Raw genomic sequence first — 17655 nt, forward strand, 5'->3', positions numbered from 1 at the left:
ATATGACACATTAAAGTGGGTGAAGAGCTTGACAAACAAATTGTGTTGACTTTACAGTTATCCCAAAAGGAGGTATCAGAGAGGGAAGAACGAGTTTAGGACCATTACAGTGTTGTTGGGATGTTTTCAGATTAGCCTTAGTGAGTGCTACGTTAAGGCAAATTCAAAGGAATTACTCATCCTGATCTCCTTTTCTTTTTAAGGCTGAGCCCCTGGACAATGAGACATGTCAGGTGGACAGTGTGGATCATGTGGACCATAATTGGTCTCTCAGAAGGAGGTGCTCCTAAGCAGACTTCTATGTCATGTGATTCTGCTGGTATCTGTGATGGCCATTCCAGGTCCTTGGGGACCATTCCTTCAAGTCTGACAGAGACTGTGAAACAGTTAGACCTGTCCTTCAATCAGATCTCATACATCAAAGAAACAGACCTTCAGATCTGTGTCAACCTAGAAGTTTTGCTGTTACAGTCCAACCAAATCCGTGCAATAGATCCAAATGCCTTTCGATCCCTGGAAAATCTGAAACATCTGGACTTATCTAACAATAGTTTGCTCCACTTGTCACCCTCCTGGTTTAATTCTCTCTCTTCCTTGCGTGTTCTACACTTGCAGGACAATCCTTACCCACGGCTTGTGCAAGGTCTTTTTTCTCAGCTTCCCAGTTTGAGAATTCTCAAAGTGGGGAACAATATCAGCTTCTCTGAACTTCAGAAACAAGACTTTGAAGGGATGAGTATGGTGGAGGACCTTGAGATTGAAGCAGATTACTTGAAAAAATATGAGCCAGGAAGTTTGAAGTTTATTCACAATATAAGTCATCTGACTCTCAGCATCAAGAGGCCAATTTTACTACTTGATATCATGATTGACCTTGCAGATTGTTTGCAGCATTTGGAATTGAGAAATATTGATCTGGAAAACTTCCATTTTTCACTGCCTTCTAGTGTTTCCAATGCACTGATTGAGAAGATTACATTTAGAGAGGCACAATTCTCAGATAGAAGTTTTATTGAAATTCTTAAAATGTATTCCTTTGTTTCTGAATTGTTAGAAATTGTGTTTGAGGACTGTGAACTTAGTGGAGTTGGAGATTGGGAAGATGAGTTTTTAAGTGAAATTAACGATCAGGGAAAACTTGAAGCAATCATCATACGGAGGCTACGAATTAGAAACTTTTTCTTATTTACTGACATGAGACCTGTGTATCCACTATTAGGAGGAATAAAGAGAATCACCCTCACAAGTAGCAAAGTTTTCCTTGTCCCTTGTGACCTCTCAAGAAATCTGAAATCCCTCGAGTATTTTGATCTCAGTGACAGTTTGATGAGTGAAAATGCTCTAGAAAATTCAGCTTGTGACGGAGCTTGGCCCACTCTGCACACGTTAAATTTAAGTCAAAATAAATTCACATCTCTGAAAACAGTGGGAGAAATCTTGCAGACTGTGGAAACTCTAACTGACCTTGATATTAGCAAAAATAGCTTTGATTCTATGCCTGACAGGTGTCAGTGGCCAAGGAAGTTGAAATATTTGAACATCTCCAGAACAAAAACCTATATGGTAACTTCCTGTATTCCCCAGACCCTGGAAATCTTAGACATCAGTAATAACCAGCTCAGTGATTTTCACTTAAATCTGCCCCATATTAAAGAGCTTTATCTTTCTGGAAATAAGCTAAAGACTCTACCAGATGCTGCTAATTTCCCCAACTTGGTGGTAATGAACATCAGTCAGAACACAATGCATTCTTTCTCTAAGGCACAACTTGAATCCTTTCAGACAACGGAAAGTTTGGCAGCTGGAGGCAACAACTTCATTTGTTCTTGTGAATTTCTGTCTTTTGTCCACAAAGAAGGAGTCCTGCTGGCTCAAATCCTGACAGATTGGCCAGAGAGCTACCTTTGTGATTCTCCATTTCAGGTAAGGGGCCAACGAGTTCAGGACATTCAACTCTCCTTCTCTGAATGCTACCGAGTGCAGCTGGTGTCTGCGATCTGTTCTTCCCTCTTCCTGTTTGTCTTGCTGGCTGGGGTTCTGTGCTACCGGTTTCATGGCATCTGGTACCTAAAAATGATGTGGGCCTGGCTCCAGGCCAAGAGAAAACCCAAAAAAATTATAGACCAGGAGATTTGTTATGATGCTTTTGTTTCCTACAGTGAAGGAGACTCTTACTGGGTTGAGAACTTCATGGTCCAAGAACTGGAGAATTTTGACCCCCCTTTCCGATTGTGTCTCCACAAACGGGACTTTGTTCCTGGCAAGTGGATCATTGACAACATCATCGACTCCATTGACAAGAGTCACAAAACGCTTTTTGTGCTTTCGGAAAGCTTTGTCAAGAGTGAGTGGTGTAAATATGAGCTGGATTTCTCCCACTTTCGCCTCTTTGATGAGAATAATGACGCAGCTATTCTGATCCTCCTGGAGCCCATTGAAAAGAAGGCCATTCCCCAGAGGTTCTGCAAGCTTCGCAAGATCATGAACACCAAGACTTACTTGGAGTGGCCCAGGGATGAAGCTCAGCAAGAGGCATTTTGGTTCAATTTGAGAGCTGCTATAAAGTCATAGACACATTTAATAGGGCTCAAAACTTAGCTCTATTATTCCTTAGCTTGAAGGAAATAGTATATATCCCCCCCCTCCTATTTTTCTGAACAAAGACTAAATTCTCCCCAATCTCTAAGGCTCTCTCTAGTGGGTTTTTATAGCTTGTGGAGCTACATTAGACCTTTGGGACTTTGAAGGCCTAAGGGATTTTATGTTGATCTTATAAGATTGCTTGTACACATCCAGATAGAGTGCTGCCTAGGTCACTTGATTTCCTGATATAAATCATGATCAATATTATTATTATTATTTAATCTGGACCATTTGCCTAAGTTGATTAGACACTACTGCCAATATTCCAATCCAAGAATCCAGGGTTGTTACATTAAAAAAAAAATAGTGTGAATCACTCCATTTTGCGCTTTATCCAAGGTTTTATAAAGTTATATCTCAAACTCAATTGATTTTAAGTCACAAAGATTACTCCTTCTCCCAACTGTCATCCAACTTAAGGAATGTCACCAAAACTACCTCTCTCCGTCTTACCTCAGAATTTCTTGATCTCATGCAGCAATAAGAAACCAAGCCCCTTAAACCCTACATTTTGATTTTCACTTCTTTCAAGATGTATGTTAACTTGTAGAAACCAATGGTCTTGTTTCTTATGCTACAGAGAAGCTGGATCCAATTTGTTTCTGCAACCATATGTCTTTCTAAATAAATCATTTGTCTAGTTGATACTCAGTTTCTGTATTTCTTTTTTTCATGTTTTTGTTTTTTAAATTTATTTTATTTTAAAAAACAAAATAAGAAAAAAGAAAAACTGAAAAGGAATACAAAACAAAATAAATGAAAACAAAAGCGAACATTGTCATGTGCCCAGTAGAACATGGGGGAGAATTCAAAATATGTAACAAATTCAAGAAAGGATATATAATAGTAGAAGAAATTATATTTATAAGTATCCATTTTTCTTTGCTTCCTTGTGCATTGTTCTTTTGTTTTCTTCTATACATCTTTTTTTTTACTGTATTATTTTTCCCTTTTTTCATTGCCCCCACTCAAGAAGGCTGTAGTTAAGAAAGGATATATTTATATATATACATGTATGGAGGCATATACATACACATCTGCCCTTCACCCCACATATCTTTCCTATCTCTGCTGACTCTTTTCTTTAATTCTGCTCCTAATTTGCCTTTCCATGAATCCCTCCCTTGTCTTCTTCCCCCACTTTTCGCTTCCTGGGATGTCCATCACTTCCCCCTTATTTCTTTAAAGATGTTGGAGGGTGGTGTACCCTTCATGGCATATATGTAGTGTTACCTGTTGAATTTATTTCTGATGTGAGTAGGTTTTCAGAACTAGGAGCCCTCTTTCTGCCCCTCTAATGCCTTTGTGTCTGTTTTTCCTCTGCACCTCATTTGTATAACATAAATACTATTTTTATCTAAGCTCTGCTCCAATCTTTCTTTTGAGCTATCCTATTGTTTATATCAATATTAAACATATGTTATTTGTTTCCATGTTAAAAACAAACAAACAATTTGTCCATGATGAGTTCCTTGAAAATGATCTTTGATATTAGCTCAAATGCGTTAAATTTTCTATAAAGTTTGGGTTTGGTTAATAGAAAGTCCTGAAAATCTATTAAGTTTGTTGAATATCCATTTTTTCTCATTCATGATTACAGATAATTTTGCTGGTTATGATATTTTTGGCCACAGACCTACTTCTTTTGATTGCCTGCAGCTATGATTCCAGGATCTGTGGTCTTTCATTGTTGCTGCTGATAAATCCTGTACAATTCTAATTGTAGCTCCAGCATATTTGAATTTTTTTTTGTTTCTTGCAAAATTTTCTCTTTGATCTGAGTGTTTCAAAATTTGGCAATAATATTCCTATGTGTTTTCCACAAAGGATGTCATTGAGGTGGTGATTGGTGGATTTTTTCTATTTCTACTTTCTCCTCATGTTCTATGACTCCAGGACAATGTTCTTGAATTATTTCTTGCATTATCGTGTCAAGGTTCTTTTTTTGTCACACCTTTCGGGTAGCCAGTTATTTTTATATTTTCTCTTCTTGATCTGTTCTCCTGGTCTGTTTTTTTTTTTTTAAATAAGATGTTTCACATTCGGTTCTATTTTTTCATTCTTCAGAATCTTATTTATTATTTCTTGGTCTTTCATAGCTTTACTTACTTGCCCTTGCCCAATTTTAATTTTCAAAAAACTATTTTCATCTTTGAGACTCTGTATCTCCTTTTCTAGTTGGTTAACTTTTTTTCCTTAATCTTATTTTTCTTGGATGGTTTTCATTTTTATTTTTTCATTTTTCCTCAGTGTCTCTCATTTGGTTTTTAAATTCTATAAATTCTCTCTGGGCAAGGAATCATTTCATATTACTCTTTGGGGGTAGAAGTTTTTTTTTTTTTACTTCAGCGTCTTCCTCTGAAGATGAACCCCCATCTTCCCTGTTCCCATAGTATGTTTCCATGGTGGGGTTCTTCTTTCTTTGCCAGCTCATTTTTTAAAAATAAAAGATATTGTGTAAGTACCTCTAATCCTAGGGTAAAGGGATGGTGTCTGTAGTTTCACTTGAGCTCTCCCCTCTGACCTGAGAACCCAAACCAAGAGCTCCCCGCTCCTGCAAGTGCCCACAACCAGCTGACCCCTGCCTTTTCACTCAGCAGGTGCTGGTTCCTTCTTTTCTCTTCAGCATGCATGGGTCTGGTATTCCCAATGAGTTGAGGTTCTTTCAGACTTCCTGATCTCAGACCCCAACTCCACATGCTGTCTGAGAAGTGAAAGTTCTGTGGTTCCTGCTGAGGATCCAGCCAAGTTCAGCTAGTTCCAGAGCTCCCCACTTGGTGTTTCTACAGAGCTGGCCTGGAGGTGTTTGTACTTCATATGAGTTAATCCCAGTCTTTCTGCAGGTCTTCTTTGGTTGTACCTTGAGGACCCATGTTCTGCCTCAATTCTTCTTAGTTTTTCACCAGTATTCGTGGCACAAATTCATTGTATTTGTGGGGGAAATCTGGAGAGTTGAAATTGACTAACTTACTCCACTATTTTCCCCAGAATTCTTCCTCTTCTGAATTTCATTGTAACGATATTATTGAGCAACAGCCACAAGGGGACAATGTGAACAGTTGTGAGATGATTGAACCTTCATTACAGAGAGCCCCCAAAGAGCATTGTAATAAGATTTTCTGGTGAGGGACTTTCTGAGTGAAGGAATGCTTGAATCTCTACTCTCTCACCCATCCTTCACTTTGAACCTTACCCAGGTGATTAGTTTTTGATGAGGGTGCCATAGGGAACAACTTCTAATAAGCCAATGAAAGTACACATGGGATAATCCTTGACCTGGAGGCTTTTTGCAGGTCTTCTTGGGCTGTATCTGGAGGATCCCTTTTCTGCCCCAAGTCTTCTTGATTTTTCACCACTCTATGTTCAAACTGAGGTACAAACTGGGGTACAAACTGAGGTACAAATTTGTGGGGGAAATCTGGAGAGCTTGAAATGTACTAACCTACTAGGCCATCTTCTCAGAATCCTCCCCCCTTCACTATTTCTTAAACATAATCATAAATCACAACTTGTTCAGCCATTTGCAAATTAACAGTCATCCTCTCCAATTCTTTGCCATCAGCAAAATAGCTGCTACAAATATTTTTGAATAAATAGATTCTTTTCCTTTGGTCTCTTTGGGATACAAATCTAGTAATGGTATTGCTGTGTTGAAGGATATCTACAGTTTTATTACCTTTAGGCATAGTTCCAGATTGTTCTCTAGAATTGTTGGACCAGTTTATACCTCCACTAATGTATCAGTGAACATATTTTTCTCTATCACCTCTATCATTTGTCTTTTTTTCCTGTCATGTTAGCTAATCTTATAGGTGTGAGATGGTTCCTCCGAATTGTTTAAAATGTATATATCTAATTATTAGTGATTTAGAGCATTTTTTTCATATGACTTTAAAAAAGAAATGAAAACAGTTTAATTTTATTGAGACCATTATGATTACTTTTTAAAGCACTTTTTTATTCAAGCTTTTTATTTTCAAAACATATGCATGGATAATTTTTCAACATTGACCCTTGCGAAACCTTGTGTTCAAAATTTTCCGCCTTCCCCTAGCTGGCAAGTAACCCAATATATGTCAAACATGTTAAAAATATGTTAAATCCAATATATGTATACATATTTATACAATTATTGTGCTGCACAAGAAAAGTCAGGTATGATTACTTTTTTATGTTAGCCTTTTTATACTTCTCTTGAGTCTTGTGTTTGAAAGTCAAGTTTGATCTTTCCATCATTAAATATCCATTTTTTTTCTCTTGAAGGATTATGCTCGATTTTGCTAGATAAGTTACTTTTGATTGTAATGGCTCTTTTATCTTCTGGAATATCATCTTCTAAACCCTTTATTTATTTATTTAACATGGAAGCCATTAAGTCTTTTGTTATCCTGACTGTGGTTCCTCAATATTTGAACTGTTTTTTTTTTATTAATTGTTTTTCTCTTTGACCTCCAAGCCCTAAATTTTACTATAATATTTCTGATAGTTTTAATTTTGGGATATCTTTCAGGAGGTGATTGGTAGATTCTTTCACTTTCAATTTTACCCTCTGGATCTGTAATAATGGGGCAGTTTTCCTTGATATTTTCTTGAAATGCATTATCTAGATTCTTTCTTTGATCCTGTCTTTCAGGTGTTCTAACAATTCTTAAATTCTCTCTCTTTAACCTATTTTCTAGGTCAGTTGTTTTCCCAATGAGATATTTCATATTTTCTATTTTTCTCCCTTTTTGACTTTGTTTTATTGTTTCTTAATATCTCATGAAGTCATTAGCTTTCACTTGCCCAATTCTAATTTTTAAGCAGTTCTTTTCTTCAGTGAATTTTTTATCCCCTTTTCCAATTTTGCTTTTTAAAGCATTATTTTCTTCAATATTTATTGCAATCTTCTAGGTTTACATTTTAGTCTTTCCTGCCACTATAGATTAAATTCTTTTTTCCCTAATTTTTCAGCCTATTTTTTGACTTTGAATATCATATTAAAGTTGGGCTCTGCCTCCTTGAGAATGGGGAGCACTGCCTGAAGAATCAGATTGTTTTGTGCCTTTTATGTTTACAAGAATTGAGTGAAAGCTAACAAATCAAAATCCACTGTGATGGTACCTCTTATTCCCAGTGCCATCTAGGAATCAAGAACAGAGGCAGGGCAATGCTTTTCCCTGAAATTGCAGAAAAAAGAAGTGATATTCGAAACAGAAGGCCACAAGGTTGCAGTCAATATGGAACTGTGGGGCAGAGAAGGACAAGAAGCAATTGGGATAAGTTCTTTTTGCCTCACCACTGGCTCTAATTCTTCTTTTCTTGGATATTCAGTATCACTAACCCAATTCCCCACACATGTAAACCTCACATCATCATCATGGTTTGGAGAAGAATATGATTGCCTGATTGCTACAAATACTTCCACCTCTGTCCTGATCCATCTACTACACAAGCATGTTAAAACTCAGGGTAAATGGGAAACCTTCAAAAATTCCCAAATTATTCCTTATCATTTCTTCTCCCGTGAACCTTCAGAGATTTTTCTATGCACAATGGGGCTACTATTAGGTACTTCTCAAATGGAATCCTTATTTTAAAAATCCCTAACCACTCTGTGCCTCTTTTTCAACACCTCATGGGGCACCCTTCAAAACTGACTCAGGAAACTCAGTGTTCACACCCCAAACTCTCTCCTGGGATCCTCAGCCCTTGGGAAGATTTCCTCTGAGCTAGGACTCTTAAGAAGTGCATCTTTGGAAATCACCATCAAGAAAGGGAAGTGTCTTTCAGTCCCTTAGTAGCAGAGGATGGTATCTCACCCATTATAATTTATGGCATTGTAAATTAAGTAGAGATTAAATTTATGGCTGAAATATAATTTCTTTTATATAAATTTCCAAATTGTGGTTTAAATATTTTTATTAATGCTGAAATATCTTAGTGAGTTTGGGAGTATCACTACATAGAATTGGTTTTAAGGAAAAGTAAGATTAAAACTACACAAACGTTATATAGAAACAGAACCGAGACCTTTTATCACTCTTTCTCTGGAAAGTGACAGATTTATTGTTTTAATATAAGGGAGACAAGTAATTTCATTGATTAGTAAGAGAAAAGTGAAACTCGTTTGGAAGTAGTATCAGTGAGGTTCCAAAGTGAAGGGAGGAAATGGGTTTGGTGTTTGCAGTTTAAATTTATCTGGTACTTAAAACTGCTGATTATTAACTCTCTTTTGTTTAAATCAGGAAGAAATTTAAAGTAAGACAATTTTTAATTTGGTAGAATGTTTTGTGTTAGCACTGTATATTTTTTTCTTTTTTGAATGATATAACAGAACTTAATCATTGAAGTAAACTAGAATAAAATCATGGAAAGGAATCAGAATAGGCCATGCATTTAAAAATTTTTAAGAGCCCCAAAGTCAATAGTAGCAATTGCATAATAAAAACTTGTGCTAAAAGGAAAAATTCAGTGGAGTGAAGATTAGTATCTCTGGGACATGGTTGGGAAATGAAGATAAGAGGAATTAAGCAACTAAAAGAAAGTAAAGGGAACTTTGGATCCAAATATGAAAAGAGAAGGAGATTTGAAGGACTTTAATTAAAGTCCACTGGAGAGATATTTTAAAAATGGAAGAGGGAAAAATTTAAGGAAGAAGGGATGAGAGATGAATAGGCAAAACTTTTTTTGTTTTTTTGCTGAGGCAATTGGGGGTAAGTGACTTCCGCAGGGTCACACAGATAGGAAGCAGTAAGTATCTGAGGGCAGATTTGAACTCAGGTCCTCCTGACTTCAGGGCTAGTGCTCTATCCACTGTACCACTTAGCAGGCAAAAAGCTTTTTTCTTTCTTTCTTTCTTTCTTTCTTTCTTTCTTTCTTTCTTTCTTTCTTTCTTTCTTTCTTTCTTTCTTTCTTTCTTTCTTTCTTTCTTTCTTTCTTTCTTTCTTTCTTTCTTTCTTTCTTTTTAAAGTTGAAGTCTGCATAGATACAATGTGAATGGAAGCTTTGACAGTAAAGGCTTCTGAAATTTTGGGAAAAGGTTTGAGGGAGGTTTTGAGATAAGAAACATATGAGAAATATTGTGTGATTATTCTTTACAACATAGAAACTATAGTAATAAATTTGCAGATAAATAATAGCATTCACCTCCTACAGTTGTGAGAATCAAATGATTCTCATATGACATATGCCTGGCATATGACAAGTACTATAGAAATGTCAGTAAATAGAAATACTCTATATTGGTCCTAAATGTAATAAGTATAAAATGCCAAAATGAAAAAAAATGTTTTTCTATGCTAGATTATTTGTAGATGCTTTCAGATGAATTGATGTCACCTAAATGGTGATAAGTTTTGTTTTTTTCCTTGTATTGTGAAATTTTGTAAACCCCTGAGTCAGAAATGCTATTAAAAGATTAATTTCTCTTTTAATTTGGTTGCTGTAAGATTGTGAATTGAGCTATTGAAAGGATGTGGTAAAATGCTTGAAAATGGTTAAAAACATAAGAGAATATATGTATAAAATGGATAATAATAATAATAATAATGACTTACTATTTTGAGAGAAAGTAATAAAGATTTCTGTGTGTTATTCTCATGAGTGAAATTCTTTGGGACTTTCTAGTTGGGCAAGCTCATAAGGTCTTAAACAGCCCTACTGACCACATGTGGTAAATTCTAAAGTCCTGAGGTTGAGAAACAAGATCAAAGTGGTTGACTTACACGTTTGTTTATAGTTCAGGGAAGACACTAGAATTTGAGGAGGGCTTTCTGTGGAAGACAGGATTTTAGCCTTTTAAAAAAGATTTTTATAGTGAGAAGAATCTTGGATTCAAAGTCAGAAGAATTTGGTTGGAATTCAATTTTATTATTTACTAGCAATGGGATTTTAGCAATGGGCTTAGATGGGAATGAGAAAGGAAACTTCTTTCTTCTGCAATTATTGCATCTTTTAAAAAAATAGTATCTCCCTTCTCATGCCCCAGTTACATGTCAAGAAAAATTTTAGTATTCATTTTTACAGAATTTTGAGTTCTAAAATTTCCCTCCTTCTTCCCTTCTGATGGATATAGTTTATATATGCATTATCATGTAAAACATTTTCATATTAGTCACAGTGAAAGAAGAAATAGATCAAAAGGGAAAAAATGAGTAAGAATAAAGTAAATGAAAAAATATGCTTCAATCTGCATCCAGAATCCATCAATTCTTTGTTTGGATGTGGACAGCATTTTCCTTTGTGAGTCTTGGATCATTGTGTTGCTGAAAAGAACAGAGTCATTCATAGTTGATCATCACACAATGTCGCTAAGGTTGGATACAATGTTTTCCTGGTTCTGCTCATTTCCCTTTTCATCAGTTTATACAAATCCTTCTATGTTTTTCTGAAATCTGCTTGTTCATCATTTCTTATTGCACAACAGTATTCCATACAACTCATTCAGTCATTTCCCAATTGATGGGCATCCCCTCAATTTCCAATATTTTGCCACAAAGACAAGGGCTGTTATAAATATTTTTGCATATGTAGGTCCTTTATCTTTCTTCTTTTTTTTTTTTTTGTGGGGAGAGGGGAGATTGAGGGATGAAGGGGAAAAGAAATAAAAAGAGCGAGAGTAGCAAAGGGAAATTGGATGTGAGAGGATTAATGTTTTTGCCATAAAATCAACAAACCGTGAGCTTCTCATTTGGTTTTCACTTCTGGAACACTTTCTATATTTAATGCAATGGTATGTTTCTGATGCCCCCAAATTAATACTGGAGTTGGTAGCTAGTCCCCAACTTCTAAATAGTTAACTGTAACACAAATAAATTCACCAGTCATTTAAAAAGATCTTTTATGGTGATTCTTGGTGTTCTTTATTTTCTAGGATAAAAACTAATTGTTAGAGATGAAGTAGACTAGAGGTCAGAAAGACCTGTTTTCACATGCTTTAACCCTTTCTCTCAGGAACTTCTATCCTCTTTGGCCCACATGGCCAAATGTGCTTCCCGAATGCACTTGAGAGCAGCTACCTGAACTTTAGCATATGTCCCTATTTTAAGAAGAACTAACTTTTTAAACAGTCCTGCCTCTAACACCTGCTAGCTAGGGCAATCATCTCTCTTTTCTGAGATTCAATTTTCCTTAGCATTAAAATGGAAGTGTTTATAATAACAGTTATATATGTGTTTATATATGTATATATATATCTTCTTCTTTGGGTTGTTACTATGAGATAACTTATTTAAAATGCTCGGCCTATTGCTTGACACATAGTAGGTACTATATAAATGCTTATTTTTCCCACTTTCCTACTTCCATCCCACAGGAATTTGTATGTAAGATGCCCTTCAATTATTCTTCCTCCTCCCTCCCTCTCTTCCTTCCTTCCTTCCTTCCTTTTTTCTTCCTTCCTTCCTTTTTTCTTCCTTCCTTTCCTCCCTCTCCTTCTTCCTTCCTCCTTCCCTCTCTTTATTTCTTCCTTTTTAGATTTTCCCAAACCTAACACTTTAGAGAGAATTCCTTTTTTCTTCAGGTTTATAATCTGATATGATAGAGACAATTACTAGATTTAGAATAGGGAATTCAAGCATGAGAACAATGCTACAGTTGGACAGCTTCTCTGCAATTTCCTGACTTAGAGAGTAGTTTAAAATACTGAGAGATTAAATAACTTGTCCAAGGTCACACAGCCAATGTGTTTCACAGACAGAGCTTGAATCCAGCGATCCTTGGCTCTGAATCCCCTCTGGCACAGAACTTTTCAATTAAATATACCTCTTCTATCAAATAGCTCATCTTTGCCCATAGTTGGGGTTAGCAAATATTTGACAGTCCTCTATTATAGTCATTTAGAATGCCACTGTAGCCCATCCTTGGTTAGGGGGCTCATGGAAAACATAGTTTTTCCCAGTTGGAAGGAAGAACTAAAGAATTATGGGAGGTGGAAGTCATAGGAACAGGACATGACTGGAGGTGCAGATACTGGCCAGAATCAGGAACTAGCAAGAAAGTAATTCTAAATCATATAATAATCACGAACATTTGAAGCTTTCACTAGCTCACTGATCCATTTAAGGAATGTTGGGCCTGGATGAACTTTGTGGTTTTCCTAACTATTGCTGCTACTTGGACTTGGTAAATTAAACTCTTTTCTCTGTCTCATCACTTTCTGATAAATTTACTCTTGGGAGTTGCCCCTTCTCTTTGAACTTTATTTGCTATATGTACTTTTATAATGGGTATAAAAAGGTAAAGATAGCCTGATTCTTCTTACATTCTGTATATCTGGACCACATTATAGGGAAGAATTAAAAGGAACATAGGGGTCAATAACCCTTCACTTAACCACCAGCTTTTAGTAAAGCTCTTTCTCTCCTCCCTTTCTCTACCTCTCTTCCTTCTTTTCTTTCCCCCTCCTTTCTTACTCAGTTCGGTCCCTCTATTCCTCTCTCTTAATCCCCATTCCTTCTTTTCTTTTTTCTTTTTCTCTTTCCCCTTCATTTCTCACTACTCATCTTTTTGCCCTCCCCCAATACAAAGAGAAGATCCACTAATCAAACAGGAAACTATCTTGCTTAGTTCTTCAAACCACTTCTCTTATCCTTTCTCTCCATTATTAATCATAACTTACCCATCCTTTATAATCCAAGTCAGATATGATCCTACCTATAAAGCCTTCCTTGATGACCTCTACCCCAGTATGCAATGACCTCTTTCTGTATATAGCAGGTATTTAAAAAATATAGAATTGGAGTGAAAAGTCTCTTTTCCGGGAAGATGTCTATCAGATTAAGTAGCTAGCTAAATAGTAGGCATCAGTTTTAGAACTCTTTTTTTTTCTTCAGAAATGTATATGAAAGTTCAAGGTAGGATAAAAGGGTTAAATTTGCTATTGAATTGGCAGTGAATGAGCAAATTCAAAGCAGCTTCAAGGAAACAAATGATCAGCTGAACAACTCGATATCCTAGATCTGGTGCTGTATGTATAAAGCTATGATCATGATGGAGAGTGGGCAAGGTTATGTCAATGATCTAACTAAAAGCATAACTCACATTTTATGTCTCCCCTGATACTATTCCTTTTCTGGGATTTCATATTTTTGTTGAAGGTTTCACTATCTTTCCTGTCACCCAGATTCTCAAACTTATAATACTGTAAGAGTAGGTAGTAAAAATATTTTGTCTTTATTTCATTAATCTTTTAATTTTTTAGTATCTATTTATTATTTATTGATCTATCAATCAATCAATTAATTAATTGGCTCTTCAAATGATGTATTTGGACTATCAGACATAATCCAACAAGAAATCATGACAGTTCATGAAATTTTGTACTTGTTTGATTTTTTCTTGTTCTCACTTTTATATATATATATATATATATATATATATATATATATATATAATATATATATTCAAGGTTATGCCTGTACATTCATTTTGTACATATTTCCACTTGAGTCATGTTGGGAGAGAAAAATCTAAACAAAAGGGGAAAACCTCAAAAAAAAAAAAAGAAAACCAGAAGGAAAAAAGTGAAAATGCTATGTTTCAATCTGCATTCAGTCTCCATAGTTCTCTCTCTGGATGTGGATGGCATTTTCCACTCAAAGTTTATTGGAATTGCCTGGATCACTGAATTGCTGAGAAGAGCTTAAATCTATTATAGTTGTTCATCACACAATTTTGCTGTTGTTTACAATGTTTTCTTGGTTCTGGATGCTTCACTCAGCATCAGTTCATGTCAAATTTTCCAGGCTTTTCTAAAATCAACCTGTTTACCATTTTTTAATAGCACAATAATATTCCATTACTTTCATACATCATAACTTATTCAATCATTTCCCAGTTGATTAATATACACTCAATTTCCAGTTTCTTGCAGCTACAAAAAGAGCTTCCACAAACATTTTTGTATATATGGGTCATTCCTTTCCCCTCTTTTATGATTTCATTGGGATACAGACCCAATAGGGAAACTGCTGGATCAAAGGATATGCACAATTTTATAACTCTTCGGGTATAGTTCCAAATTGTTTTCCAGAATAGTTGGATCACTTAGTGCAAGTATTTTGATCTTCTTTTTTGAGGATGGAAAAACTAAACCTTAGAAAGATTAAGTGACTTGTTTACCTGAACGCTTTTAAGTTTATTAGTGTTGGGGCAGCTGGTGGTGCAGTGGATAAACCACTGGAGCTGGAGTCAGGAGAACCTCAGATACTTAACATTTACTAGCTGTGTGATCCTGGGTGAGTCACTTAATCCCAATTGCCTCCCCACATATAATTACAGTTTATCAATGGTCTTCTCAAAATGTGCTGGCCAGGTAACCTACATGTGATCTGGCCAGAACAAACAGTTAGATTGTCCCTTCCCTGTCTTCTCATTTAAGTTTTATTTTAAAGAATTTTTAGTTTAAAGGAAGCTTAAAATAACATTTAGAACACCAAATAAGTAGTGGGCCTTGGAATTAGAAAAACCTGAATTTAATTTTCATCTCCAATTCATACCAACAATAAGCACCCTGGATAAGTCCCCCACTGTCTCAGTTCTCCAGACAATTATCCCAGACTACAAATTGTGGAAGAGTTAGTATTCTAGTCCAAGATAGAAGGCATTTTCTTATCTAGAATTCCTCATACTAAAGATATCATGTGGCTAGAAAAAAATCGATATAATTGTAGATAGAAATGTGTATGTAGAAATAATATTCTTGATTTAGGAGCACATTTTTTCCTAAAAAAAGAAAATTATATTACATGAAAAATTCTGTCCATATATGGCTTTATTGATGTCCTTATGTTTTTTCCTTTCCTTAACTCATGTCCCCCAAGTACTGCTTTGGATTCTTCATCATATAACCTGAAATAGGAAAGGAGAAGGAGGAAAAAGAAAAAGAAGAATCAATGTAGTTTCAAAAATCTCAAAGATAAAAGGGACCTTAGTGACCACCAAAATTATAATTGACCAAGAATCCTCTTCATATCCTATATGATAAGTAGTCAACTCCTTCCTGAAGAACTCTTGGGAGGGGAAACCCTCTACTTCCTTAAGAAGACCCCAATACATGTAAGGCCATTATATTGGACTCCCCAGTAGTTTGGAATTAATTGTACCATAAAATTTATTCTTCAGGGGTTGGAATAAGGAAGATTATCTTTACTGTCAGTTCTCATGTTTAGTTTTTGAGGCTTCCATGATTCCATTGATCTGATATTATTCCTGATTTGTGGCCTGGTAGATATCAGAATTATTTGGGAACTCCCTAATGACTGGGAAGACCCCAAAGGAGACACCAAGAAAGTTGAGTTTCATGCATGCCATATATAAATACTGCATTTAACTAAAAACATAGCAAAGTAGCCGATAGTATGATTAATGCTGTTTATGTTCTTGAAAATATAATTATTTTATAAGGTTTTTATAATTAGTGCAAATGAAGTTTTATAATTTTGAACATTGCACTCCTTATTCAAGTACTATAATAGTGACCAATTTTTGAGGAGGGATATCTATAAATAATAACTAAAGTGGTTGATTTCCTCATTTTGCTAAGCAATTTAGGTGAGTCTAATGAAAGAAACTCTTTTCCCATTATTATGACTACTATTAAAATAGACTGCTTTGGATTGTGAGATCAAGTGAACATCTATTTGTTAGAGTGTTTTCTTTGCACCAGACACTGTATTGATGATAAAAGGATTCAATCATATGAACTGTCAGTTTTCCAGTGAAGAAATAAAAATAATTTATAGTCAAAAGAAAAAATGCTCTAAATCATCATATATTAGAGAAATGTAAATTAAAACAACCTTGCAATAGCAATCATTCAATAGACCGGCTATGATGATAGAAAGGGAGAGTGACAAATGTTGAAGAGTATGTGGAAAAATTAGGACATTTATTCATTGTTAGTGGAAATGTGAATTGATCCAATCATGTTGGAGAATAATCTCCAAATTATGGGAATTTGGGAATTATGCCTAAAGAATTATGAAATTATCTATACCTTTGACCTAGCAATACAACTACTTGGTCTTTTTGCAAAGATGATTAGAGAAAAAGGAAAAAAAAACCTTTATGTTCTAAAATGTTAAAGTTTCTCTCTTTATAGTAGCAAAGAACTGGAAATTTCAGGAATGCTCAGCATTTGGGGAATGGTTGAACAAGTTGTGATATATGATCGTGGTGGAATACTAATGTGCTATAAGAAATTATAAACAATGATTTTAGAAAAAACATGGAAAGTCTTGCAGAAAATAATGAAGAGTGAAAGCAACAAAACTAAGAGAACATTAATACTGTAATAGCAATATATTTTAAGAACAACTTTGAGTGAATAAATTATTTTGACTATTATAAATACCTAAATTAATTAAGGACATATGATGAAAGATGCTATCTGCATCAGAGAAAGAATTGATAAATAGAAGTATATAGAACAATTTTACATATCTATATGTATCTATATATGTCTCTATATTATATATAATATGTACATACTCACATGTGTATGTATGTTTGTGTCTAATGGTAGTCACCTTTAGGCCAAGGGTGAGGGGGAAGGAAAAAAAGGGAAAAAAAGAAAATTCCAGGAATTCCAACAGCAAGTTGGGCATATTAGGTTTGCTGTTTCACATGCAATCATCTTTTTATTGTACTATATTGTGGAAATGCGTTTCATTCCATAAAATTTAAAAAATAACTTATTAAAAATAGGCTATGCCTTGGATTGTTGTCAAATAAACATCCATTTATAAGAGTGTTTGCTTTCTGCTGGACACTGTGCTCAGTGCTGAGAATATAGAAAAACAAAGAACTATGATACCAGGTCTCAAGGAGACATTGTAAGGGGGAGATAACATACAAATAATTATAGAATTATGAAGGAGACATGGAATATAGGAAGTCTTAAGAGATACATACAAAGAAGCCACTGGGTGGGAAAGTGGATAAAGCTCTGTACCTCCCGTCAGGAAGTTGTTATTGTTCAGTTCTGTATGACTCTTTGTGATTCCGTTTGGGTTTTCTTGGTAAAGATAC

The 17655-nt window shown here is 35.2% G+C and overlaps 1 protein-coding gene across 1 annotated transcript; it reads left to right on the top strand.

Annotated features, from left to right (window-relative positions):
* Nucleotides 1-219: 219 nt before the first annotated feature.
* On the top strand, nucleotides 220-3290 carry TLR2 (toll like receptor 2). Its single transcript, XM_051965161.1, has one exon. The coding sequence runs from the start codon at nucleotides 220-222 to the stop codon at nucleotides 2569-2571; it is 2352 nt and encodes a 783-aa protein (XP_051821121.1). The 3' UTR covers nucleotides 2572-3290.
* The last annotated feature ends 14365 nt before the right edge of the window (nucleotides 3291-17655 follow it).

Source organism: Antechinus flavipes, chromosome 6 (assembly GCF_016432865.1).
Source record: "Antechinus flavipes isolate AdamAnt ecotype Samford, QLD, Australia chromosome 6, AdamAnt_v2, whole genome shotgun sequence".
Classification (NCBI taxonomy): domain Eukaryota; kingdom Metazoa; phylum Chordata; class Mammalia; order Dasyuromorphia; family Dasyuridae; genus Antechinus; species Antechinus flavipes.

Excerpts from the sequence above, each read along its gene's own strand:
- TLR2 (XM_051965161.1), top strand. The coding sequence starts at position 220 with ATGAGACATGTCAGGTGGACAGTGTGGATCATGTGGACCATAATTGGT.